General features: G+C 43.7%; 1 protein-coding gene across 1 annotated transcript in view; it reads left to right on the forward strand.

The window, feature by feature from the left end:
• WDR70 (WD repeat domain 70) overlaps positions 1–25,517 on the forward strand; it is a 161,566-nt gene that overhangs the window by 134,155 nt on the left and 1,894 nt on the right. Inside the window, exons 14-17 of the mRNA XM_015420162.1 lie at positions 12,855–12,955; positions 14,573–14,652; positions 18,236–18,352; positions 18,617–18,779. Coding sequence (XP_015275648.1) covers positions 12,855–12,955; positions 14,573–14,652; positions 18,236–18,352; positions 18,617–18,779 — 461 coding nt within the window. The remainder of the gene's footprint in view (positions 1–12,854; positions 12,956–14,572; positions 14,653–18,235; positions 18,353–18,616; positions 18,780–25,517) is intronic.

Below are 25,517 nucleotides of genomic sequence, written 5' to 3' on the forward strand. Positions count from 1 at the left end.
AAGTCTGCCATGGAAGCTTGCTGGGAGACCTTGATGCCAGTCACATACTTTCAGCCTAAACTGCCTCACGATTATTGTGAGGGGAAATAGAGGAGAGGAGAATGACGTAAGCGGCTTTGGATCACCATTGGGGAGAAAGGTGTGATGTATATGAAGTAAATGAAATTAATTAATCTAAAGCCAGTATGCCCTGACCTGAATAGCTTAGGCTGTCATCAGATCTTGGAAGCTAAGCAGGGTTAGCCCTGTATTTGGATGAGAGACCACCAAGGAATACCAGGGTTGCTGCGCAAAATGGCAAACCACCTCTGAACATCTCTTGCCTTGAAAACCCTATTGGATCGCCAGACGTTGGCTGTGACTTGATGACAAAAAAGCCTTACCAAAGTCTATTCAGTGGGGCTACTGCCAGGAAAGTGTTCTTAGAATTGCCTCGTCCATTCAATACCAAAACAGCACCGTGGGAAATTTGCTTGCAAGTGTCTTGATGTTGAGATATTTCTGAGCGATATTAAAATCTACGACTATACAAACGTACCGCAGCACTGATATCTGCACTCTGTACAGCTTTTCAAGTTAGCCATTCCCAGTTCAGCTGCTTGAGTTCCCCCCACCACAACTCCTAAAGCTCAAGCGACCCTCCCAAGCTGGGTAAAAGAATATAGCCTCTCTGGAAGGAAGGCCTAAGGTAATTCCAGACATACACACAGGGCTCTTTTGGATCCTCACCTCTAAAAAAGGCTTAAGTTACTGAAGTAATTAGCAATCATTCTGGTCAGTCAAAAGGAATCCAACATCTTTTTAAAAAAAGAAGAATGTAATTGGAGAGAGATTGAACATCCCTGTCAGAATTTCTATTTCCCATTCAAAGTCTTTGTCGGCTGACAGGCTCCTTATCTCAGTACACGAGCAGCCATGCGCAGCAAATTGGAACAGGCCTCTTCAAACAGGCCCTGTGGTGCAGCCTCACTGTCGCTGAGGCAGAAAGCGAAGTCGGCCCTTGTGAGGCAAGCGTTTATGACGGTTCTTAACCAGAAATGTTTTCTTAGCTGCAGTTGCTGCTGACAGCTTTATGTCTTTCTGACCCATATCAGAGCCTTAAACTAAATGCTTTAAGCCATCAAACTCGTGCCAGATAAGCCATGGTGCTAATGGGTTTTTTAGCACAGGGCCTATCAAAGAGAAGAGGTGATTGACTGACCAGTGTTTGCCGCATTTCAGACTAATATCACTAAGTTCCCTGTCCGTAGACTTCAAAGAGAGATACGCTGTGCCCAAATAGCTCTTAGGCCAAAGGTCTACAGACTTGTCTCATCTGTCCCTTCCAAAAAAGAGTGTGCCTTCATTGTAATCCAGGATGGCAACCTTGGATGCTAGTCTACAGGGAAGAGACAGTGTTTCAGGCATTCTTTTTGACATGATCCATTTTATAAATCTGACTCCTCAGTCCTCAGGTGACTTTGTGATTGACCAACAGCACCTCAGTCTGCTCAGGACTGAGCTTCAGTTTATTGGCCCTCAACAAACCCAGCTCTCGTGGAAGTCATATTTCAGAAGGTTGAACCTCCATTTGCACAACAGAGTTGTTAGATGTGTTAGAAGTATGTCTATTTATGTTTATTTAGGTATTTCTACCTGGGTCTCTCCCAAGTAGAGGCCCAAAACGGTTTAAAACGTTGTTTACAACATTGAGAGCCAGTTTGGTGTAGTAGTTAAAAGTTACAGACTCTAATCTGGAGAACTGGGTTTGATTCCCCTCTCCTCCACATCCAGCCAGCTTAGAGGGAACACTGTTGGTGACCTACAGCCTCTCCTGGATAATGATATTTCTCTTTCATAGACTTGGGTGGGGCGGGCATGCCTTTGTTCCCCTTCAATAATTTTCCCTATCAAAATATAGAAAATATCCTCCTCATAGTATCTGAAGAAGTGAACTCTTAACTTGTAAAAGCTCATGCTGGATGGAATAAATGTTGTTAGTCTTTAAGGCACTAAAATAGATTTTTGTTTTATGTTGCTTCAATAGACTAACATGACTAACCCACTGAAAGAACCAGGCCACTGTTAACTAGATTACAGACAGTTAAGTGTTGCCTTGCCAATAGGGTTCAAATTACAAAGGTCCCTCTAGACACCAAGCAGTAAATAAGAAATATGTTCCTTTTGGTGATATAATAGCTAAGCATCAAAGAACTCTGTGTTTTAATGGCCCCTTGGTCCAATAAAAGGCATTGTCTTACTTGCTCTACAGATGTATCTATTAAGAATGTTACACAATGCACGCTGAAATCCTTAGGGCATTTTAAAAAACAAAATCCCTTGTCACTGCCTTAGATTTGAGATGCAGTCTTACAAAATGTTGTCAACAGGTTTGCATGGCGATTGCTCATTATTGGGTGACTTGCAGGGTTGCCAGCTTCCATGTTGGGCCTGGGGGAGTCTCTTGGAATGACAGCTGATCTCCAGGGACTAGTTGCCCTCGAGAAAATGGTTGCTTTGGAGGGTGGCTTCTGTGGCATTATACCCCACTGAGGTCCCTGCTTCCTTCCCAGTGATGCACGCCGCTTGTGTGCATTGAAAATGTTGCTCACAGGAACCAGTAGATACATGAAGGAAATTATAATTTTTAAAGAAATCTGCAAAGTTCATAGATGCAGACCTCTTGGCCTGTTAGGAGACATTCAAGCCAGAATATTGAAAATTCGATGTGTCTGCAAAGTTCTTCTATAAACCTCTCTTTATCTCCCACAAACCTCTCAGGAGGCACTGCAAGCCCTACCTTTTTGCTGAGGCTTTTGAGGAAGTTTAAATGGCAGGTATCTTTGGGGGGGGGGGATTTGGGGCTTGCTATATCATCTTTGGTTTTTAGCTGGGGATGTTTTATTTATTAATGTAAGCCATCTTGAACCAAGAGGACAGGCAAGATATGATTTTTTTTTATTTAAAACATGTCTATCCTGGCTTTCTCTGCAACCAAACTTAAGCAGCCACTCCTTGTACATAGTGAAAATGTTGCAGCCAACTCACAGCGACCACATACAGTTCCATGTCATGGGGCGTTCAAGGCAAGGGATGAGCAGAGGTGGTTTGCCATTGCCTTCATCTGCCTAGCAGCTCCATTTTTCCTAGGTGGTATCCCATCCAAGTACTAACCCTGCTTAGCTTCCAAGCTTTGCACGTCTGGGCTTATGTGGGCTGTTAGGGACACTAAATTTTAGGGGGAGCTGCAAGTTCTTGTTCGGAGTATGATGCTATCATTGTCTTCCCCCAGTGGGTGAAGACATTTCTGGTGGGCCTCATTCCCATTTATATGTTTATTTAATTGTTGTTTGTGATTGTTTATAGTATCTTAAATATCTAGAGTTTTTTAAATGTTTTTAAAATATTCACTACTTTGGGGACTAGGGTTGCCAGCCCCCCCCCCCCCCCCCCGGTTGGAGGCGGAGGATCCCGTCACCAGGCCCCGCCCCTGCTGCTGATCAGCTGTCTCATGGAGGGACTTACAAGGAACAGGACAGAGGCCCAGGCTACATCTCTGTCAACATGGTGACATCAGTTCCAGTGTGTACTGGAAGTAACTTCATCACATCTGCAGCATTAAAGTGATGCTCTGGTATTTGGGCAAAACTCTATGGTAGAAGGCATTTTTACCATCACATTTTTGCCCAAATACCCAGTGTTGGTGTGATGTCACAGTGTTGCTGGCGACGTAGCCTGGATCTCCCTCCAACTCCTAGTAAGTTCCCCCATCCCCCACTAGTTGTCAGGAGGAACCTGGGAACCCTATTGGGGACCCTTAGTTGGGTGGAACGGACTTCTTCTTAAAGATGGAAGGTATAAAAGGCTTCATATGATAGAGGTAATGTACAAAGCATTCCGTAAAATATGCTGAGGTTTGTTGACTTTATTTTGAAGTTGTCAAAACTTTAAAATATTCCGGTCACTTTAGCCATTTGATTTGTGAAGGCAGTTCTCTGCCAAATCCAATTACCATTTTCATAGCTCATGTCCTCCTTTTGTTGGGGGAGAGGGCTTCCAGATACATAGAATCATAGAGTTGGAAGGGGCCCTGAAGGCCATCTAGTCCAACCCCCTGCTCAATGCAAGATCAGCCTACAGCATCCCTGACAAGTGTTTGTCCAGCTGCTGCTTAAAGACTGCCAGTGAGGGGAAACTCACCACTGCCCTAGGCAGCTGATTCCACTGTTGAACAGCTCTCAGTGTAAAAAAGTTTTTCCTAATATCCAGCTGGTACCTTCCCTCCCTTAATTTAAACCCATTATTGCGAGTCCTGTCCTCTGCTGCCAACAGAAACAGCTCTCAGCCCTCCTCTAAGGGACAGTCCTTCAGATACTTAAAGAGAGCAATCATGTGTCCCCCTCAACCTCCTCTTCTCCAGAATAAACATTCCCAAGTCCTTCAGCCTTTCCTCACAGGGCTTGGTCTCCAGGCCCCCGATCTTCCTCGTAGCTCTCCTCTGCACTAACTCCATTCTGTCCACACCCTTTTTGAAGTGAGGCCTCCAGAACTGCAACTGTACTTCTCTGATAAGTGAAGTTGTGTTCTTTTTGTTTTTGACATACCATTTAATAATAATAATTTATTAGTAAGAACATAGGAAGAGCCCTGATGAATCAGACCAGTGTGTTACCCAAAGAGACAGTCTCCACTTAAGTTGGGGGAATTAGCTAAAGGAAACAGAGTGAGAGGTGGGTAACTGGGATCTCCACCAATGTATACCAGGAATTTTTCCCCTTAAGAGAACACTCAAACCAGGCAGATGTTCAACAGGAAAGGTTTTTTTATTAAAAGAATAGGAATGGACTGAAATGCATGCATAGAGACACACTAAAAACACATACAAGAGCTAACTAAGAGGAAATCAGGGAGAAAAGAGGGAAAGCTTTTTTGGGGAAGGACAATAATTACCAGTCTTGAAGAGGTCCATGGAAGCAGCAGGTTGAAGAGCAAAATGGCCAGCATTTTGTTCTGTGCAGAAGAGGAAAGAAACCCACGGAGTGGGGGTGTATGTGGTTGCACAACACACACACACTGCTGGGAAACAGGATGTTCCAGATATAGGGCAAAATGTACACTGGGGCAGGTTGATGTATTTGCTGGCGAAACAATAGCTTGATGGGCTTTTTGGAGGTGAACAAAGATGTGGGAGAGGCTTGATGACTCTGCAAGTACTAGACAGGAAGGGCTAATTGGTTAGGTGAATAGAATTAAGCATTGATTAACTGCTGCTTAATTGGGTAGGGGATGTAAGATTGGGTTTTGATGGGATTAGTCCAAAGGTGAGTCAGTAGATCCTGAGAGACCTACTGTCCCAAAATTATGCATCTCTCCAGGGCGTGGAAGGGGCAATCGACAGTCAGCCGTTCTGACTCACACTTTAAACTACTTGCCCAGGCTCGATCCTCTCCGGCATCCATTTTGTCATTTTGGGCCGGGCAGTGTCTTGCATTTATGAATCTTTGGGGTGATATTTTAAGAAGAGTGTCTATGGTTATTCTAGCTATAAACTGCCCCTCTGCGAGAGGAGGGGTCTGACTGCTAACAAGTAGCCCTTCTAGTCCAGCATCCTGTCTCACACAGTGGCTAACTAGTTCTTCTGGACAGCCAACAATAGGGCATAGAGGCCAAGGCCTTTCCTCTGATGTTGCCTCCTGGCACTGGGATTCAGTCTTTCGTCACCATGGCTAGTATCCACAGATAAGACTTGTCCTCCATGAATCTAATAGCCTTTTAAAGCTGTCTGTGCTTGTGGCCATCACTACAGCCTCTGGCAGCGAATTCTACATTTTAATCACTCGCTGTGTAAAGAAGGATTTCCTTTTGTCCATCCTGAATCTACTGCCCATCAACTTCATTGGATGCCCTCAAGTTCTAGTATTTGGGAAGAGGGAGCAAAAGTTCTCTTTACCCACTCTCTCTAGTGTTTACGTAGACCTTGTTTGAGAGAACAAAGTGGTTTATCCCAGAAGCAGCATCTAGAAACACTGTATAAAATCTTCACAACAGATTATTTTATAAGACTTGATCTTTGGGGGTGGAGTGGAAGCAGTTAATCAATACCATGTGTTCAAAAGACAGCAGTAGCCTTTTACATATTATGCAAAAAAGGACACATACAGCTATAATTTATTTATTTAAACAACACAGTGGTAATTTATGTCATGGCAATCTACATCTTATATACATTTAGGTATATTTTTACACCATTTCTTCATATGTAGGGTATCCTTTTCTGATGAATCTGTCATGTTTCAAAGACTAGGGGGCGGCATCCGCAGTTAATCCATTGTTTTGTGCTGGTTCACGCGGAACACTGCAAGCCTAATTGCCTCCTTCTGTTGCTTTTCTGTAAGAAATAAAATCTCAATGTAGAAGTGCCCCTTAGATCTCATAACTTGCTGTTAATTATGATGCTTTACAACTCCGACTCAACTAATTTGTCTCTTGGGTGCCATTGGAATTAAGTGTCAACTGCCTCGTTTGCAGTGTTATTGTAAATTTATTGTTAAAAGGAAGGAAAGCTTTCCCCACTTCCTAAAAAGGATTCTAGACTTAAATGAGTGTCCAGACTCAAGCAAGATTATAGGAATTCAGACCCTTTTGCACACAGAAATATGGGACTCCTTGCTAGCCCTGTAAAACCTGGTAATGTGAGATTTCTTTCTAGCTTACGTCAGGGAGCATCAGCACCAGTTGGTGGCCCTGAATGTTCCCTTAATTTTCTTTTATCAAACCTGGCTGGATCCCACTATGTGATAGAAGTTTGACTTGACATAGGTCCATTTGTGCAAGATTTGAGTCCAGTAGCACCTGGACTAAGTAGCACCTTAAGGACTAACAAGATTTTGGGGGTATAAGTTTTTGAGAGTCAAAGGTCCCTTCATCCCAGGCAAAAGACTAAAGATGGAATAGACGCGATTGTGGGTGCAATCCTGTATAATTCAAATCAAAGAGTTTCACCATTTGAATTGCTGCCAATAAGCAATGTAGTCTGTTTTATAATCTATAGATTGGTTGTACTTCACAAGGCGAAGGATAATTAATAGGTCTTTTGGAACAGATATTTAGGGCAGTTATTGTTACTGGGTTTTTATAATTTGTGTGCAATCCAAAAATCTACTATGGGTCAATTTTTTGGGGTTTTTTTGTCCAGCCTTTGGTTTATAATAGTCCCCTCCCATGTTCACACTTTGCTGGTGTGTGCTATTTATAAATCTGTGTTTTATACATAACATTGCTTGCCCTCAGGAACATGCCACATGGTTTGACTGGCTACAAGTTCAGCGACTTCCCTTAATGGGGAAGCCTCATTCTTTAAGGGTTTATTGCTGCCATTCTCTGCAGTCCAGTTCCATGCTGTCACGGCTCAGGTGGGGTGTCACCTGAGGCTGCCACCACTCTGGTTCCAGGCTCCTCTGAGAATGCCCAGAGCACCCTCCCAGGCCTTTCAGACCTCCCTTTTAGCCGAATAATAGGCGTGAGGACCAGGCAGAGTGAACAATGAAAATAATTTATTTTATAGGAGGTCGAACAAACAAGGTGCAGAATAACAACAGTAAGTGGGTGAAAAGAAAAGAAATCAAATGCCGTAACACGTCTAAATATATACTGTCCCTAGCTCACTATCTGCAGTGGCCTTAGACTACTCACCCTTCCCTCAGGATGAGGGTTTCTTCCCCACAGCAGCCTCAATCCCTTCTGGCTCTGTTCCCTGAGAAGAAGAACAGCTTTCCCTGTTGTACCAGTTCTCTTATTTCCCATCCCTCTTCTTCCCTATTGGTCAAAATAAGCGCCAAAACTTCCCAAGGCCTTCTGGGATTTGTAGCTCCAGCCTCCCCTACTGCTAGCCAGGCTCCCTGGGCCTGCTGGGCCGTGCTTGCACAGCCCAGATCATGACACATGCAATGTTGACTTGAAAGAGGAAAAAATGGACATCCACATCAGCTACAAAGAAGAAGCTAAACAAACTTGTTAATCTTGTAAACTGGCTTTCCAAATAAGTCACAAAAGTTACTAGCCCATCCTTCTTTTTTACTTCCTTTTTTACTAGACGGACTGTCTACATGTTAGGCATTAGTGGCATAAAAAAAGGAAGGGACAACTTTCGCAAAGCTTCCATTATTGAAGGAATTCTTATGCATTACAGATAACATCTGACCATCCTTAACAGTCTGAGAATCATTCCTAAAACCCATTTAGGAAACGATATTTTAAAGCAGCATTCTGAACGTCACTGTTACCATTAGGGTTGCCAGGTCCAAGTTGGAAAACTTCTGGAGATTTGGAGATGGAGCCTGAGAAACACGGGGACCTCAGTAGGCTTGCCAAGTCCCCCTGGGGGGCGGGGAAACCCCCGCCCCAGAGGCCCGTTCCCCGCCGGCGGCAGATCGGGCCCCGGGGGGAACCCCACCCCAATGTGCACGTCACCCGGAAGTGATGCGACCACGCTGGGGGCGGGGCCATGGTCATCCGAGGGAAAACTCTATGGTTTTCCCTCAGATGGTCGTGGCCCCGCCTCCAGTGTGCCCAGCGTGGTCGTGTCACTTCCGAGTGATGTGAATGCGGCACGCGCACTCCAGCCGCCACCCGGGAGTCCCCCGCTGTGGCGAAAATCAGACTTGGCAACCCTAGACCTCAGTGGGGTACAATGCCACAGAGTCAACCTTCCAAAGCAGCCATTTTCTCCAGGGAGATAGATCAAGATGGGTAGCCATGTTAGTCTGTCTGTAGCAGTAGAAAAGAGCCCAGTAGCACCTTAAAGACTAACAAAATTTGTGGTAGGGTATGAACTTTCATGAGTCACTAGTCACTTCAGATACAGATGGACTCACATTCTAGCTGTATCTGAAGAAGTGAGCAGTGACTCACGAAAGCTCATACCCTGCCACAAGTGTTGTTAGTCTTTAAAGTGCTCCTGGACTCTTACTATTTTCTCCAGGGGAACTGACCTCTGTAGTCTGGAGATGAGCTGTAATTCCAAGGGATCCTCAGGTCCTACCTGGAGGCTGGCATCCTTAGTTAGCATAGTCAGACTTACTGCCAAACCATGGGTAAGGGAATCAGGAATAGATTCAGGTGAGGTAGCCTTGTTGGTCTGAAGCAGCAGAACAAAGTTCGAGTCCGGTGACACCTTTAAGACCAACAAAGTTTTATTCAAGGTGTAAGCTTTCACGTGCAACAACACTTCTTCAGATACATGGACGTTACCAGTCTGGTGTAGGAGCCAGTCTGGTGTAGTAGTTAAGTGCGCGGACTCTAATCTGGGAGAACCGGGGTTGATTTCCCACTCCTCCACTTGCACCTGGCTGGATGACCTTGGGCAAGCCATAATTCTGGCACAGCTGTCCTTGAAAAAGAGCAGTTTGTGTCAGAGTTCTCTCAGCCCCACCTACCTCACAGGGGGTCTGTTGTGGGGAGGAAGGGAAAGGAGTTTGTAAGCTGCTCTGAGACACCTTTGGGTAGTGATGGGCGGGGTATAAATCCAATCTCTTCTTCTTCTTCTTCAGTCCATACGTACCCTCTACCTATATGCATGGACTGATAACTTCCATTGAATGTATGAAGAAGTATGTGTGCACACGAAAGTTTATACCCTGAATAAAGCTTTGTTGGTCATAAAGGTGTCACTGGACTCGAACATTTACGGAATGTTATGTCAGGTATAATGGTGAGTTAAGGGGAAAAGAAGGAATTCTAACTCCAAAAACAAAAAAAACGGGGGGAGGTATATATGAGCCTTCAGCACCGTCCTGATTGCTAAGCCATCATTAGCATTTAGGGTAGGGTTGCCATTAGGGTTGCCAAATGTTACTCACCTCTCCGGCGGGGGACTCCTGCGCGGCTCCCGGAGCGTGTGCGCGCGAAGCGCGCGCCGCATGCACGTCACAGGGAAGTGACGTCATGACGCCGGGCACGCTGGGGGCGGGGCCACGACCATACAAGGGAAAACCATAGAGTTTTGCAAGTAGATAAATAGGCCTGGCGAGAGCTGGTCCATGGGGTCGCGAAGAGTCGGACTCGACTGTGCGACTGAACAACAAAAATAGGTACCACTTCGGTGGGAAGGTAACAGCGTTCCGTGCGCCTTGGTGTTTAGTCATGCCGGCCACATGACCACGGAAACGTCTTCCGACAGCTCTGGCTCTTCGGCCTTGAAACGGATGTGAGCACCGCAACCCTAGAGTCGGACTCGACTGGCTTTCGAGCAAGGGAATCTTTACCTTTACCTTTATGTCCATACCAGTCCTAAGGTGCAGGAAAAAGAAAAGGCACATCTACCTTTGCATCAGTTGCTAACTTCAGTATTATAAGATTATTGTAGCATTTGTGCATTTCAGTCTTCATATGATTACACAGAACACATTAAAGCAAATAACAGAATCATGGAACTGGAGGAAATTCACTGCGTTTTCTACATAACCTCCTACCTTCTGATATTCTGTAACTGAAGCATTTACAGCATAACTCACTCTCCAGTTGCACAGTTGAAAACGCAGATTAGCATTCCCATGCTCAAAGGTGAAAAAACATTCTCTTAAAGAAGAAAAGTAACCCCTGTGCTTGAAAATAATTCTTTAGTTGACCTGATTGTGCAGATAAAAATCTGCCTGAAGCTTGTTAAAGAGGAAGCTGTTTTTCTTGCTGTTCCATATGATGGCTTAATTAGTTTACTTTTCGGTCCTGTGGTACATGCCAGCTAATGAACCATGTTTAACACTCAAACAAAATGGACTGGAGTTTAGGACTGGAGAAAAGTAGGAAGGTTGGCCAAATGGTCTGGAAATTGGTAATGTGATATGCCTACAGAGTCTTTTTTGGTCTACAAAGTGGTTTTTTTTAATAATACAATAATTTAAGAGTCTCCACAGTCATATTAAATTTATTTAGGTTCCCTTCTTGTAATGAAAGTGTACCTTATGTTCCCTTTTAAAATATATTATGTAGGTTTATATAGATATAGATATACAGCTATATATGGATATATATATGCATTAGTTTAAATTTGGGAATCTATTCTTTTTTCTTTCCAGTTGGTCAAGGATCTTGGTTAGTGACACAAATTATATTTCCAAACACCATGCTTGCTTGCTATTGCTGGTCTAGGAAATTCCTAGCCTGGTGGATGTAGGGTCCCATGGAGTTGGAGGGTTGTTTTTTTATTATTTTAATTGCCTTCCAAAAAAGCATTGTTGATGTTGTAGAACTATGTTAAAGTATGGTGTTTTCAAAATCAACATTGACTTCTGTTTGCCTAATTAATCAATTTTGTGTAGCCTAAAGGAATGATTTTTTCCCCTTCACACAAGCTCATGATTAAATAATTTTGTTAAGAAATACATATGAGCACATTCAGAACTGTGCTGTTTGTACAGGTTTATTTGTGTGTGTGCCAAAATTGGAATGTGCATTTTTAAACCTATCTTTCCCTAAAATATAGATCCAAACCAGGCTTCAGATTAATAAAACAAAACAATACTGGCAAAACACAACAGAAATACCATACAAAAGCACAGTCAGTTCAGTTCAGTTACCTTTATTGGCACTGACACAAAAGCACAGTTTAAAAGTCAAATCCTGCCTAATGCTTTTGAAAAGAAGAAAGACCTCATAATCTGCAGGGAGGAAACCAGATATTGAGCCAAACAGTTATATCACACTAAGAGAACCTTTTCATAAAAGAAATAAGGTTGTAGTTTTAATGTCTGTGAAAAGTTTTATAGTTTTTTTTAATGCATTGTTTATTGGTTGCATTTCATTATTTTAATTTTATTTTTCTGTTAATTTTGTAATCCAGTTCTGCTGCATCGTTTGTTGTTTGTATTATACTGATCATTAACACATTAATTCTTATTTTATAATTCTGCCCTGGAAGCTCAGACCACTCACCATTCAGCCTAACCTATGTTGCAGGGCAGTTGTAGAGAAGATAAAATGGAAGAGGTAGAACAATATTATAAATTGCTTTAGTCCCCTTTGGGATGGAAAGCAGGGTATAATATCTAAATAAATACTCAACAGCTGCAGTGCCATGACAGCCATAGTTCCAAAGGTTCCATCATATCTCAGTTAGTTACTTTGATTAGAGTTCAGGGATGCTGTGTAGAGGCAGGCAATGGCAAACCACCTCTGAATATCTCTTGCCTTGAAAATCCTACTAGGCCGCCATAAGTCGGCTACAACTTGGCAGCCTCCCCAAAAAAGCTAGAGAAGCTTTCAAAAAAGTGATGCCATATGATTGATAAACTACTCTTCTGTACATAGTTTGCTGTCAAAAATGGTTAGAATATGTTATAAGAAACAGGTGGCCCATCCAAGGATTGGCGACCTGCTTATCATTAGATATTGCTTTAAAACAGGCTTCTTCAGGCCTGGTATAATCTAAATATAATCAATATCTGAATACCATTAGCTCGTTTCATAATAGGGCTGCCAAATCCCCCCGGGGGGCGGAATTCCCCCCGCTTTGGAGCCCCGATTTCCGCCCCCGCGGAATCGGGGCCCGGGGAAAACCCCACCCCCGCATGCACGTCACTTCCCTGTGACATCATCACGCTGGGGCAGGGCACAGCCATTTGAGGGGGAAACATAGAGTTTTCCCCTCAAAAGGCTGTGCCCCACCCCAGCATGATGACGTCACAGAAAAGTGACGTGCATGTGGCGCGTGTGCGCTTTGCGCGCACCGGGAGGCAACACAAAGTCCCCCGCCGGCACAGGTGAGTACATTTGGCAACCCTATTTCATAATTTCCTCTGAAGAAACTTTAGGCGATATGCATCAGGGATGTTAGAGTTGATTTGAAACTAAAATCACTGATTGATACTGTTATTTTTCAGAGTGTTGTCCGTTGTCTCTGGCACCCCAAGCTGAACCAAATCATGGTTGGTACAGGGAATGGATTAGCTAAAGTATATTACGATCCCATCAAAAGTCAAAGGTACTTTATTTTGAATGCAATTTAACCTGTGTAACTGCTTGTTAAAATGTGGGTAAATTCCTTTTCATGGTCCCATTTACATAGGAAGAGCTCTGCTGTAACCATGTAGTAAAATTCATCATTAATTTTGCTGTGTCCATGGTTCGTGAACAGAAGTTCATGATGGGTCTACCATCATGAATTTCCACGAAATTTTAAAGCAGTTCGTGGCAGTTCATGGTGCTTTGTGGATGGAGCAGAAAGCGTGGTTTTTAAAGGGAGTCTGAGGCCCTTTAAACCTGCTTTCTGTTCCCCGCAAAAGCTGCAAAAACAGCTGAGTGGTGGGAAGGCTGTTTCAGTGCCTTCCCACTGCACAGCTATTTTCCAGGCTGTCTTGTGCACCTTCTCACCGCTCAGCTGTCTCTCAGGGAACAGAAAGCAGTGAGGTAAAGGGACTCAGTCCCTTTGAACCCCTGCTTTCTGCTCCATCCACAAACTGCCATGAACTGCTTTAAAAATTCATGGAAGTTCATGATGGTAGACCCTTCATGAACTTCTATTCACGAACCATAAACAGGGCCAAATTTGTGATGAATGTTGCTTCATGGTTTGGTTTGTGCCCATCCCTAGTCAGGAGCATGGCTGCCATATTGTCATCAGGTTGGAAGCAAAGAAATGATGAGGCAGAAACACACAGCACCATATGAGTTTGCAAATAATCTGTTATTCCAAAGTATGTTTTGAATATTCCGGAAGATCTCCAGATGCACTAGGATTCTCCCAGAAGTGTAAAACAAACTTCCTGCAAGCTCCTTACAATAAATTAAATATAGCCTATCACAAGCCTTTTTTTTTGGCTTGTTCAAGATATTCAGGCAATTTCTTGGCATTGTAAGATACTGAAAGGAAAACAGTATGTGTTATTTCTAAGATCAGCCTAGATCCCTGGATTGCATCAGCAAATTAGACATCATCATCTTCATGACCTCTGTGGAGTTCCACATATGAGAATACACAATCATAAACCAAGCTGTACCTCCTAGAACAAGAGCATAAAGTGGTCTGCCCTCTCTCCTGGGTTGACAGTGTTTCACATCTTCCTCCAAAATTCTCTGAGCTCGCAAGCGCTTCAGCAAGCTAATTTCTGCACCACACAACTCTCTTTTTTCTTTTGATTGACACTCACCTTCTCTCAACATTCCATCCATTGGGGAACACATTTAGTCCTCAACAGGCCTTTATTTTTTCTTTTGGTTACTCTACAGTTCAGTCCTAAGAACATTTTCCTGGAACTTCCTAGGAAGTCTCCCACATAGACAGAGACCCCTTCCTGGTCTGTGAGCAACCTAGCCTGCAAGTTTTGTTATCCACACAGGAGCCAACTAATTTACTATACAGTTATGCTGCACAAAAAACAATGAAATTAATGCTATGAATTTGTGTTCATTTTAGCATCTGAACTTTTAAAACTTGCACACCTTTTGAAAATGTGTTTCTGAATTCAAAACGTATTTATTCATCTATTTAAAATATCTATATATCCACATTTCTCCCAATCACCCCAGGACCTACTTTTGTACTTTTCCAAGAGCTTCCAGTTGGTTCGGTTTTTTTTTTACCAGGTTCTTTTCTTTCCAGGGGAGCGAAATTATGTGTTGTGAAGACAAAAAGAAAAGAGAGACAAGCAGAGACTCTCACACAGGATTATATTATAACACGTGAGTAACTTTTAAATGCTTATGAAATATAAAAGAGCAAGAGTCCAGTAGCATCTTAAAGACTAACAAAATTCATGGCAGGGTATCAGCTTTCATGAGTCACCGCTCACTTCTTCATGTAGCTGAAGATACAGATATCTGAAGAAGTGAGCAGTGGCTCACAAAAGCTCATATCTTTCCATTAATTTTGTTAGTCTTTAAGGGGTTACTGGACTCCTGCTCTTTTCTACTGCCACAAACAGCCTAACACGGCTACCATGTGATCTGTGAAATATAGAACTTTGACTCACTTATGCCTTCCAAAATCACACCCCTCACCTGCAAGCAAAAGTGGTACTGTCCATTCTACTACTTCATTCCTGAAGCTGTTGACACAGCTTAACAGTACCAGATTCAAACATCAATATGGAAAGGATCCCATCTTCTGTGGTGCATGATGATTAAAAGGCATTACATTCAATGTTGTGTGTGTGGAAAATGTGAGAAACTCTAGCATGACAAACTATGGTTTCTTGCTATATAGATGACCTTGGTAGAACCCCAGGCTCACAACTTGCCTTTTTTCTTGGTGTGCAGGTACCTAATGAAAGGCTTCTACTTTTATAGCAAACCACAGTTTGTCATTACATCTGAACCATGAACTGTGGCTTGTGCTGTTCCCTCCAAAGCAGAATTCCAAGCTCTGGCTTAGTCCTGGTTTGCAAGGAAGTAAACAAACCATAGCTTGTGATTTGGCTGGGACAATAATCTGCAGTTTATGTGAGGGAGAAAGGACATCATAGTATGGTTCAGATATAACATGACTTGTCAATATACAATAGAGTCTGAAGAATCCTCTGGCTAGCATGCTCCTCCTTCTCTTCCCTTCTTCCTTTGTGTATGGTGATATAATTCAATTAAATTCCACTTTTGCAGCAGAGTGCCTATCACTCTCCACAACCTTTGTCCCACAAGTTCAGGTTTAGTGATAGGTCAGGCAGGCACAGTTCACTACTATATAAAAGGTATACAGAGCCATGACCATTTCACATAGCAGGTTCTCTCTCTTACAGAGACACCACCAGACAGGGTAGCCTAGTCCATTTTAATAATCACCCCTCACTCAGACACCACACAGATCTATTGGGATTGGGGTCTCAAACACTTCTTCATTCACATGCTGTCACCATTTATTTATATCCCAAAATATTAGTTTGTGTGTGTGTTTCTTTCCCTGAGACAACATACACATCCATCCCACAGGGTTAAACAAACAAGGAGTTAACATTTATTTATGATTTGAACATAACATGAAGTAGATCAGGTAGAGGTTACAGAATTGTTTTTCAGTTGAACTTCTGAACTATTTCCCTATTCAAGCATTTGGGTTTCTTCATTACAATCTGACCTTTTTTTCTATCAGCACTAAGCTGCTCTTCTCTACAACTTCACCCAGCCAGAGTCACTCTCAGCTGAAATAACAGTTATCTTGAACTGTCTCTCTCACCAACATCCTGTCTGTAACCACTGGCCATTCTTAGGGAGAGGTGAAACCTAACCTGTCTGTCACATATGCCATTAGCTTCCAGACTAGCTAATGAAAAGCGGCAGAGGGTGAAAGTGTTCGGCAACCCCACTAAAGGAGACCCTATCATACTGGAATTGGAACTTTGAATTGTATTGATTTTCAGAAAAGTGGCATATAAATATTTTAAATTAAACTGAAACTTCACATCTTCTGACAACAACATTTGTACTTGAGGGATTGTTACTTATAAAAATGAGGCACATTATTGTTGATGGGTTTTCCTTAAAGTGGCTCGCCTCCGCATATGGGAATGGTTTGTTAACCACCTCAAATGTTCTGTGCAAAATTATATAGCATGCCACTTGGCAACTAATGCTTGACTCTTTGTGTTCCATATAACGTGCAGTTGTAAGAAACAGCTGTTTATTCATAAAATTCTAAAACTATCCTAAACCAGATTATTGTTTTGTTAAAGCTAATAAATAGTGCCTAGAAATTAGATTGGGCTGTGTTTACACCACTGTTGTTTCCCAGTACTGTTGTGTAGTGTATCAGCTTCGCACCCATTCATAACTGTCTTGAGTGTGGCTTCAAGCCAGAGGATTCATGTTGCTTGGGATTGTACAGCTGTAGAAATGGTCTTAACAATGTATCATCCCTTTCTATCCCAAGCCATGTCTAAAAGGTGCAAAGCATCATGTACCCATTCTTTCCACACCCTAATTCCTGTTATTTTTATTGTTGTTATTTTAAAAGACCTTCAAAATAAGCAAGAATGGTAATGCATTTTTACATCCCCACTCCTGCCAGTTGCAAAAATAACCAGCCTATTCCAAGAAAATATAAAGTTTTATTTACAGTGTGTTAGATCCAAACACACACAAGTGGAAGGTGCTTCTGCTTAGGCAAGGGGAAGTTGTCCACAACTCCTACAGATTCCACTGTCCAACTTCAGCCCCTGCCCTCACTGTACTCCCCACCACTGTTCCCTCTAAGCTGAGTTACTGTGAGCTAGCTCACAGTTTTTTAGCCTCCAGCTCACAGATTTTTGTCTTTGCTCAGGAAGGAGGGCTCCAGAGCAAACTAATTTATGCATTAGCCAAATCGCTCGCTCACAACTTTAATGCCAGGAGCTCACAAAGTAGAATTTTTGCTCACAAGGCTCCACAGCTTAGAGGGAACATTGCTTCCCCCCCCCCCAGCAGTACTTTCAGGGAATGCAGGGATGGTGGTCATGGTTCTTGGGAGTCTGTAGATCTATGTCATCCATCGCCATTCTTTTTCATACAACAGCATCACTGGTTCCTTAAAAAGAGGGGGTAAATAGGCTGTCATAATAGCACGCACGCACGCACACATTTGCATATGGTGGAACCTGATGTTATAGAGGACATGTGCTGGTCAATGATGTTGAGCAGGATCAAGGAAATTCCCAACGTGGGGATGTTGTATCACATGTTAAATTTTGTTACAGGAGACAATGAGTGAATAGACACTGGAGCTTCTGATTTCAGTGGCAGGACTGTGTCTCTGATAGCTGAGTAAACTGTTTCATAGCTGGTAATTATTTTAAGTGTGGAACAGCCTCTGAGGGGAATAGTAAACTCAAATATGCCGTAATAATCCACTACAAACCAACTACAAAGTTTCATAGCCGGTAATTACTTTAAGTGTGGAACAGGCTCTGAGGGGAATAGTAAACTCAAATAAGTATGCTGTAATAATCCACTACAAACCCACTACATAGTGTGGATTATCATCTATCTGGCTTATTTTGTTTAGGCACCCAGAAGGCATGTATAATGGTCAATGCCAGTGCAGTGTGTTAGACAAGGACTGGGGCGACATGGATTTGTGACATGAAACTTGCTCAGTGACCTTGGACCATTGTCTTTCCCTCAGCCTGACCTACCTCACAGCATGGTTGTGAGGATAAAACAGAGGAGGAGAGAACAATGCATGCTATCCTGAGCTCCTTGGAGGAGGGGTGGGATAAAAATGGAATGCATACAAATTGTCGGTGCATGTAAACCTAAGCCCTCTATCTCTAAATAAAATTTCTTTTTAAAAATGCAGCTCACGCACTTCCAATGTTCCGTGAACCCCGCCAGAGAAGCACAAGAAAGCAGCTGGAAAAGGATCGGCTGGATCCTCTGAAATCTCACAAGCCTGAACCTCCGGTAGCAGGGCCAGGTATAACTAGTTTTTGATGGCCGTAGAGAAAAAGTCGCTGAAGGCAGAATGCACACATTTTGGGAAGCCGAGTTACTGCATACAGTTTATAACACTTAGAAGCTTGAAGATGTTGCTGTACTAGGACAATACCTAACTTTTCCCCCTTTTGTATGAACACAGGGTTTCCCCCCCCCTTCTTCTTTACGTCATCTCTTCTGCTCATTTAATGATTTTTTTCCCACTGTGCACATCTGTTCATTCTCTCTTTCCTTCCTCTATTAGGTCGCGGTGGCCGTGTCGGAACTCATGGCGGGACTCTGTCTTCATACATTGTCAAGAATATTGCCCTGGATAAGACTGACGATAGCAACCCCCGGGAGGCCATTTTACGACATGCCAAGGAAGCGGAGGAGAACCCGTACTGGGTTGCCCCAGCCTATTCAAAGTAAGAAAACTTTCTTATAGGGGAAAAGGGGGGAAAAAAGAACTGTGAAAGCTGTGATATGTCTGAGAGGCTTGGTGAACTTGAATGTAAGCAGATGACTTACTTAACAACACTGTTCTCTGCCTTTTTTGGACTGTGGCCACTAATGGGGAAAACTGATAGGATATCAGAGCTCCTTTCTTTTTAAGGAGACCATTTTCACAGTGTCTTGGATGACATAAAAATGAGAGCTTTAAAAAAAAATGAAATGCAGAAAAAGATTCTGATGTTTAAAGGAAGAAACTCATGGCCTTTTAAGCCACTGAAAGGCTATTGGAGTTGACTCAAGGAAGATGGGGAGATGGCAAGAGAAACTGAACAAATCCTTTGCATCATTTTTGGTGTGGAAAATAATGGGGCATTTGCCCATGCTGATGCTGTGTTCCAAGAAGAGTGTTGGAAGTAAAATGGAAAAGTCAACTCAGCGTGCAGTTGGGGCAAAAAGGGCAAATTCTGTGTTAGGAAGCAAAAGAGATCGCAAACAAGACAGCCAGGTATTGTAATGCCTTTGAACAGTTGTGTGGTGCAGCTGGAGCTGGAATACTGCATGCCACTGTGTTCAGTGTATCAGAAAAACAATATCATGGCACTGGAAAAGGTGCAGAAAAGGGCAACAAAAAGGTTCAAGGGATTGGAGCACTTTTTGTACAAAAAGAGGCTTTGGAGTTAGGGCTTTTTAGCATTGAGAAAAGAGGGGGGACGCAGTAAAATTATGCATGGGGTGGAGAAAATGGCCCTCTTCCCTAACTTTAGAAGTCACAGAACTTTAATTCAAGGACAAATACATTCAGAATACAGGAAGGAATGACTTCTTTCTGTCAAATAGTATTCATTTATTTATTTACACATTTATATCCCACCTTTCCTCTAGTTGAAACATCCCAAGCTAAAAACAAAGATAAAGAAGCAAGCCTTGGATCCCTTCCCCTTAAAAAATGCCTGCCATCCAAATCCCCTCAAAAGCTGTGGCAAACAAGTAGGCCTTAAAGCTAGGGTTCCCAGCTTCCAGGTGGGGCCTGGAAACCTCCCAAAAATACAACTCATCTCCAGCCTACAGAGATCAGTTTCCCTGAAGAAAATGGCTGCTTTGGAAGGTGGACTCTATGGCATTATATCCTTTTAGGCTTGCCAAGTCCCCCCGGGGGGCGGGGAAACCCCCGCCCCAGAGGCCTGTTTCCCGCTGCCGGCGGATTGGGCCCCGGGGGGAACCCCACCCCGACGTGCATGTCACCCGGAAATGATGCGACCATGCTGGGCACGCTGGGGGCGGGGCCACGGTCATCCGAGGGAAAACTCTATGGTTTTCCCTCAGATGGTCGTGGCCCCGCCCCTAACGTGACCGGCGTGGTTGCGTTACTTCCGAGTTACGAGGATGCGGCGTGCGCGCTCCAGCCGGGAGTCCCCTGCTGCGGCGAAGATCGCACTTGGCAACCCTATATCCTTTCCTATGGCATTATATCTTTCCGATGGTATTATACCTTTCCGCCATCTGTAACGTACATGCATGCTGCTTTTATCTACTTCTTGTTCTTTGGTCAGTTTTAATTTAGATTTTAACTTGAGAATTTGAATATTATTCTGTTGTAAGCTGCCCTGAGCCCTAGTTGTAGGGAAGGGTGGCCTAGCAAATCCAATTTAATAAATAATAAATAAATCCTACTGAGGTCCCTCCCTTCCCCAGGCTCCACCCCCCAAACATCTTCAGGAATTTCCCGCTCCGGAGCTGACAACCGTATTTGCAGTGCCTCCTGAAGATCTCCAGGGAGGGGGCACCTCTCACCTCTTCAGGGAGCCCATTCCACAGAGCTGGAGCCTTGATGAAAAAGGCCTGGACTCTGGTCAGTGCCAGATGTGCCACCCTATGATGGCTGCCTGATGACTGTAGTTGGTGCACAGGGACATATGGAATTAGAATGAGAAATTCCCAACCTTGGAATTGTGGTGATGGCTACTAGTTGAGTTGGGTTTAAAGGGGGACTATAGACCAGTTCATGGAGGGTAGGGTCATCAGTGGCTATTAGTTACAATTACAGACTGGAAGGTCTATTGTTCGGCAGTTCGAGACCCTAGTGCTGCGTGACGGAGTGAGCGCCCGTCTCTGGCCCCAGCTCCTGCCAACCTAGCAGTTTGAAAACAAGGAACTGCAAGTAGATAAACAGGTACTGCTTCAGTGGGAAGGTAACAGCGTTCCGTGTGCCTTGGCATTTAGCCATGCCGGCCACATGACCATGGAAACGTATTTGGACAGTGTTGGCTCTTTGGCTTGGAAACAGAGACGAGCACCACCCCCTAGAGTCATATTCGACTAGCTTTCAAGCACGGGAAATGGAACCTCCATGTTCAGAAGCAGTATACCTCTGAATGCCAGTTCTGGCGAGGGGCAAGAATACCAGATTCTGTGCCTTGATTATAAGCCTTCTCGGGGGCTCAAGTCAGCCACTGTGTGAAACAGGATGCTGGATTACATGAGCCATTGGCCTGATCTAGCATAGATACTGTCATGTTCTTATAACCAGTACATTTCATTCTGCCACACTGATCCCTCGGTGTGCTTCGGGCCTATTAGCTTCATTGATTGCATATTAGATTTCACTCCTGACACCTGCAATGTAACGAACATGAAAGTTTTAGAACACAGTAGTAACTCAGAAGGCACCGTCTTGCGGATGGACAACTCAGATTACAATTTCTTGTTAAGAAAATAGGCAGATAGGAGATGGCCGAGATATAAGTCCGAAGAGTTGTTCACTTGTGCATCAGATGATAATACTATTGGGGAGAGGATGCTCCAAGTGTTAGCCACCATCATAGGGATGTGCCAACTTAATTAACGGTAAGCTGTTTCGTGTGCGAGAATCAACTAGCTACTGCTGCATTGCAGAGCTTATTTAAATATATATATATATTCTCTTTCAAATCAGAGTATCACAATCTCTGTGGCACTAACATTATATACATTACATGCCAAAAGGTCTGTCTTCCAGCTCTGTGTGTGGGAGCCCCCAGCTTGAATGGGTAGGGCTTGGAATACACCTAAGGTGGCTTTTAATTAAGACCTGTTAGAGGAGAAGGAGGAACTGGTGATAGTGGAGAGGAGTATTGGGGAATAAGGGGGGAAAGCTCAACTGGGAACCCAAGGGAAATGATTGATTGATTGAGGTATTTCTTTCCTGCTTTTGTTCCCATTGGGGACTCAAAGCCACTTACAAAGAAACAAAAACATAATGTAGGCAAACAAAGCAATACAAATAGGCAACACAGCTCCAGTTGCTGGATCCAGTGGACTGGTTCACTCTTGTCCTCTAGCCCAATCCAGAGGCACAAGAACTCGTGGGCACTCCATGAAATTGCTGAGCGGTCGGCTTAGAACGGATAAAAGGAAGTACTTCCTCACCCAAAGAGTGATTAACACATGGAATTCACTGCCACAGGAAGTGGTGGCGGCTACAAGCATGGACAGCTTCAAAAGGGAATTAGATAAGCATATGGAGCAGAGGTCCATCAGTGGCTATTAGCCACAAGGTATAGATAGGGACTCTGGGGCAAGTGATGCTCTGTCATCTTGGTGCTGGGGGGGGGGTCAACAGTGGGAGGGCTTCTAATGTCCTGGCCCCACTGGTGAACCTCCTGATGGCACTGGTATTTCTGGCCACTGTGTGATACAGAGTGTTGGACTGGATGGGCCTTTGGCCTGATCCAACATTGGCATCTCTATCCATGCTCAGCCTGATCTCATCCATCTGGCACAAAGATAGCTCCCACCTTCTTCCTTTGCCAGGGCTGAGACAGAAAAGCAGGTGAGGGAAAATGGATGGGAATTGGCATGGCCCAGTTGGCAGGTCAAGAGAATGCAAGAATGTGGGTTGTAGCAAAATTTCCTGAGACCCACTGAAGGGCAGTCAGACATTAGCATAGGACCTCTTGTCTCACTGGCTTTCCCCAGCTCAGTGTGAAATGTGTTCCCTACTTTCCTGTGCTAGTTGGACTCTTTGCAAATCCATTTCCCCCTTCCCTCAGTGAGCAGAGCTCCTGTTCAGCTGTTTTCTTCCTTATATGCACTCACATGCCCTTCATGGAATGACTCCAAAAAGAGGGCCAACAGCAAGGCTTCCTTCTTGAGTGCTCCCAGAAGGGATTCTCTCTCTCTCTCTGTCTCTTTGCTGTTTGTATATTTGGGCTTTTGGAGCTAGACCTGCTGCTTGTGTATAAAAATCCCTAGTAGCCTGATTTGTTTGGTCCCATTTGTTCTTTCCCTTGTGCCTTTAAATCTTTTTTTAGGTTCTAATCTCTTTGGGGCAGGGAGCTGTCCAGTTTCTTCAAGGGTGACCTACTGGTAGTTACATAAAGCTTGCAATAGATGTTAGTGCTACATTAATAAGCAAACCATTTGTCAAATAACAAAACTGGTCAGGCGTTTATTGATGTATTTCACATGGAGTGTTAGTTGGGACCAGTACAAGCATGACAGCGGGGATCCTTTAGTTGTACTTAGGAGTCTGCCCTGACTTGTATGGCCCAAGCTAGCCTGATCTCATCAGATCTTGGAAGCTAAGCAGGGTCAGCCCTGGTTAATATTTAAAGGGGAGACCACCAAGGAGGTCCAGGGTTGTGACACAGAGGCAGGCAATGGCAAACCACCTCTGAACGCCTCTTGCCTTGAAAACCCCATAAGTAATTTGTGACTTGATGACAACATTTAAAAAAAAGTTTGGGAAGAGCCAGGGGTTCACCTACCCTCTTACCCGGCCGCCCCTTGCTGGGATTGTGAATTTCCCCGCGACTAAAGGTCATAGGATTTTTCTCGTGACTAGAATTAGGATTTGAAGGAGGAATCTACCTTATATGGATGCATCTGTTTGGGTCACCATTTCATCCATTTTTATTCAGAGGTGGTTGCACCAAATTTTACATAAGAACATAAGAGACGCCAATCGGGATCAGGCCAAAGGCCCATCCAGTCCAACACTCTGTATCACACAGTGGCCAAAAATACCAGGTGCCATCAGGAGGTAATTCCCTTTTGAAGCCGTCCATGCTTGTAGCACCCACCACTTCCTGTGGCAGTGAATTCCATGTGTTAATCACTCTTTGGGTGAAGAAGTACTTCCTTTTATCCGTTCTAACCTGACCGCTCTGCAGTTTCATGGAGTGCCCACGAGTTCTTGTATTGTGAGAAAGGGAGAAAAGTACCTCTTTCTTTACCTGCTCTTTCCCATGCATAATCTTATAAACCTCGATCATGTCACCCCTTAGTCGTCTTTTCTCCAAGCTAAAGAGCCCTAAGCGCTTTAACCTTTCCTCATAGGGAAAGTGTTCCAACCCTTTTATCATTCGAGTTGCCCTTTTCTGCACTTTTTCCAAAGCTATAATATCCTTTTTAAGGTGTGGTGACCAGAACTGCACACAGTATTCCAAATGAGGTTGCACCATTGATTTATATAGGGGCATTATGATATTGGCTGATCTGTTTTCAATATCCTTCCTAATAATCCCCAGCATAGCATTGGCCTTTTTTATTGCAGTCACACACTGTCTCGACATTTTCAGTGAGTTATCTACTACAACTCCAAGATCTCTCTCTTGTTCAGTCTCTGCCAGTTCAGACCCCATCAATGTGTATTTATGTTTAGGATTTTTGGCTCCAATGTGCATCATCTTTGGCTCCAATGTGCATCATCTTGCACTTAAAAGAAAATCAATGCAATTCAATTCAATTCATTTTTTTCAACTAGATGAAAGCTTTTCATTTTCCCATCTTTTTTTTTGGGGGGGGGGGGAGCTGGGACTGAGAAGGCTTGTCTCCAGACCACTTAGTGAGTTGAGGGTTGCGGGGGGGGTTTCCATCTAGTTTGGCGGTCCTTACCACTACACTGGACCATTTGTTGGGAACAGCTGCTGCTAGATCTTTCAGTCATAAGGTGATTTATAAAATGGACTCCAAGCTGCTCCAGTGCTTTATACTTCTTAATGGCAGTGTTTTAGCAGCTGGTTTGAAAGCCCCAAGTGGCAAGTTCAAGATGCCGTCCTTATCAGATTTGGCTAGTTTAAAGCCGTTCTTTGCAAAGGATATAAGCACGATCTTGTGTGTTGTGGGTACTGTAGGGTGTGCCAGACATAATTGTAATTCTGCTCAGTACTGTGATGTACGTATAATGTTGTAGAAATATTACTGTTCATAAGCCAGAGTTTTGTGGGTTTGGCTTTTATAAATTACCTTCTGGGGTTGCTTAATAGTAATGCAGTGCTATACTAAATTTCTTATTAGAAATCCAGTAGTTTCCTTGGCTCTGCTTGAAGTTTCTGGACCACCAGTTCTGCCGTATAAGTGTCAACTCCCAAGCATTGATTTAAAAAACAAAAACAAACCACGCTTGTGGAACTGAATACCAAAATACTTGGCTTCCTGTGTCATCTTAAGTGGAAAACGTGTTCGGTCAGGATTTGCTGTAACTTCATATTATGTGCAGGCGCCATTTTGATCAGCCTTCCTATAGGTGGAGCTTGTGTGCTGGATGAGATATGTTTCCACCTGCAAATAGTTATCAGGATAGTGTGAGGTTGCCACGTCCCCCCTGGCCACCAGCAGGGGGCCGGTTTTATAGAATCGCCAGCTCCAGGCCAGGAAACTCGTGGAGATTTGGGAGGAGGGGAAGGATCTCAGCGGAATACCACGCCATAAAGTCCACCCTCCAAAGCATC

Source organism: Gekko japonicus, unplaced genomic scaffold (assembly GCF_001447785.1).
Source record: "Gekko japonicus isolate JY-2015 unplaced genomic scaffold, Gekko_japonicus_V1.1 scaffold86, whole genome shotgun sequence".
Taxonomy (NCBI): Eukaryota; Metazoa; Chordata; class Lepidosauria; order Squamata; family Gekkonidae; genus Gekko; species Gekko japonicus.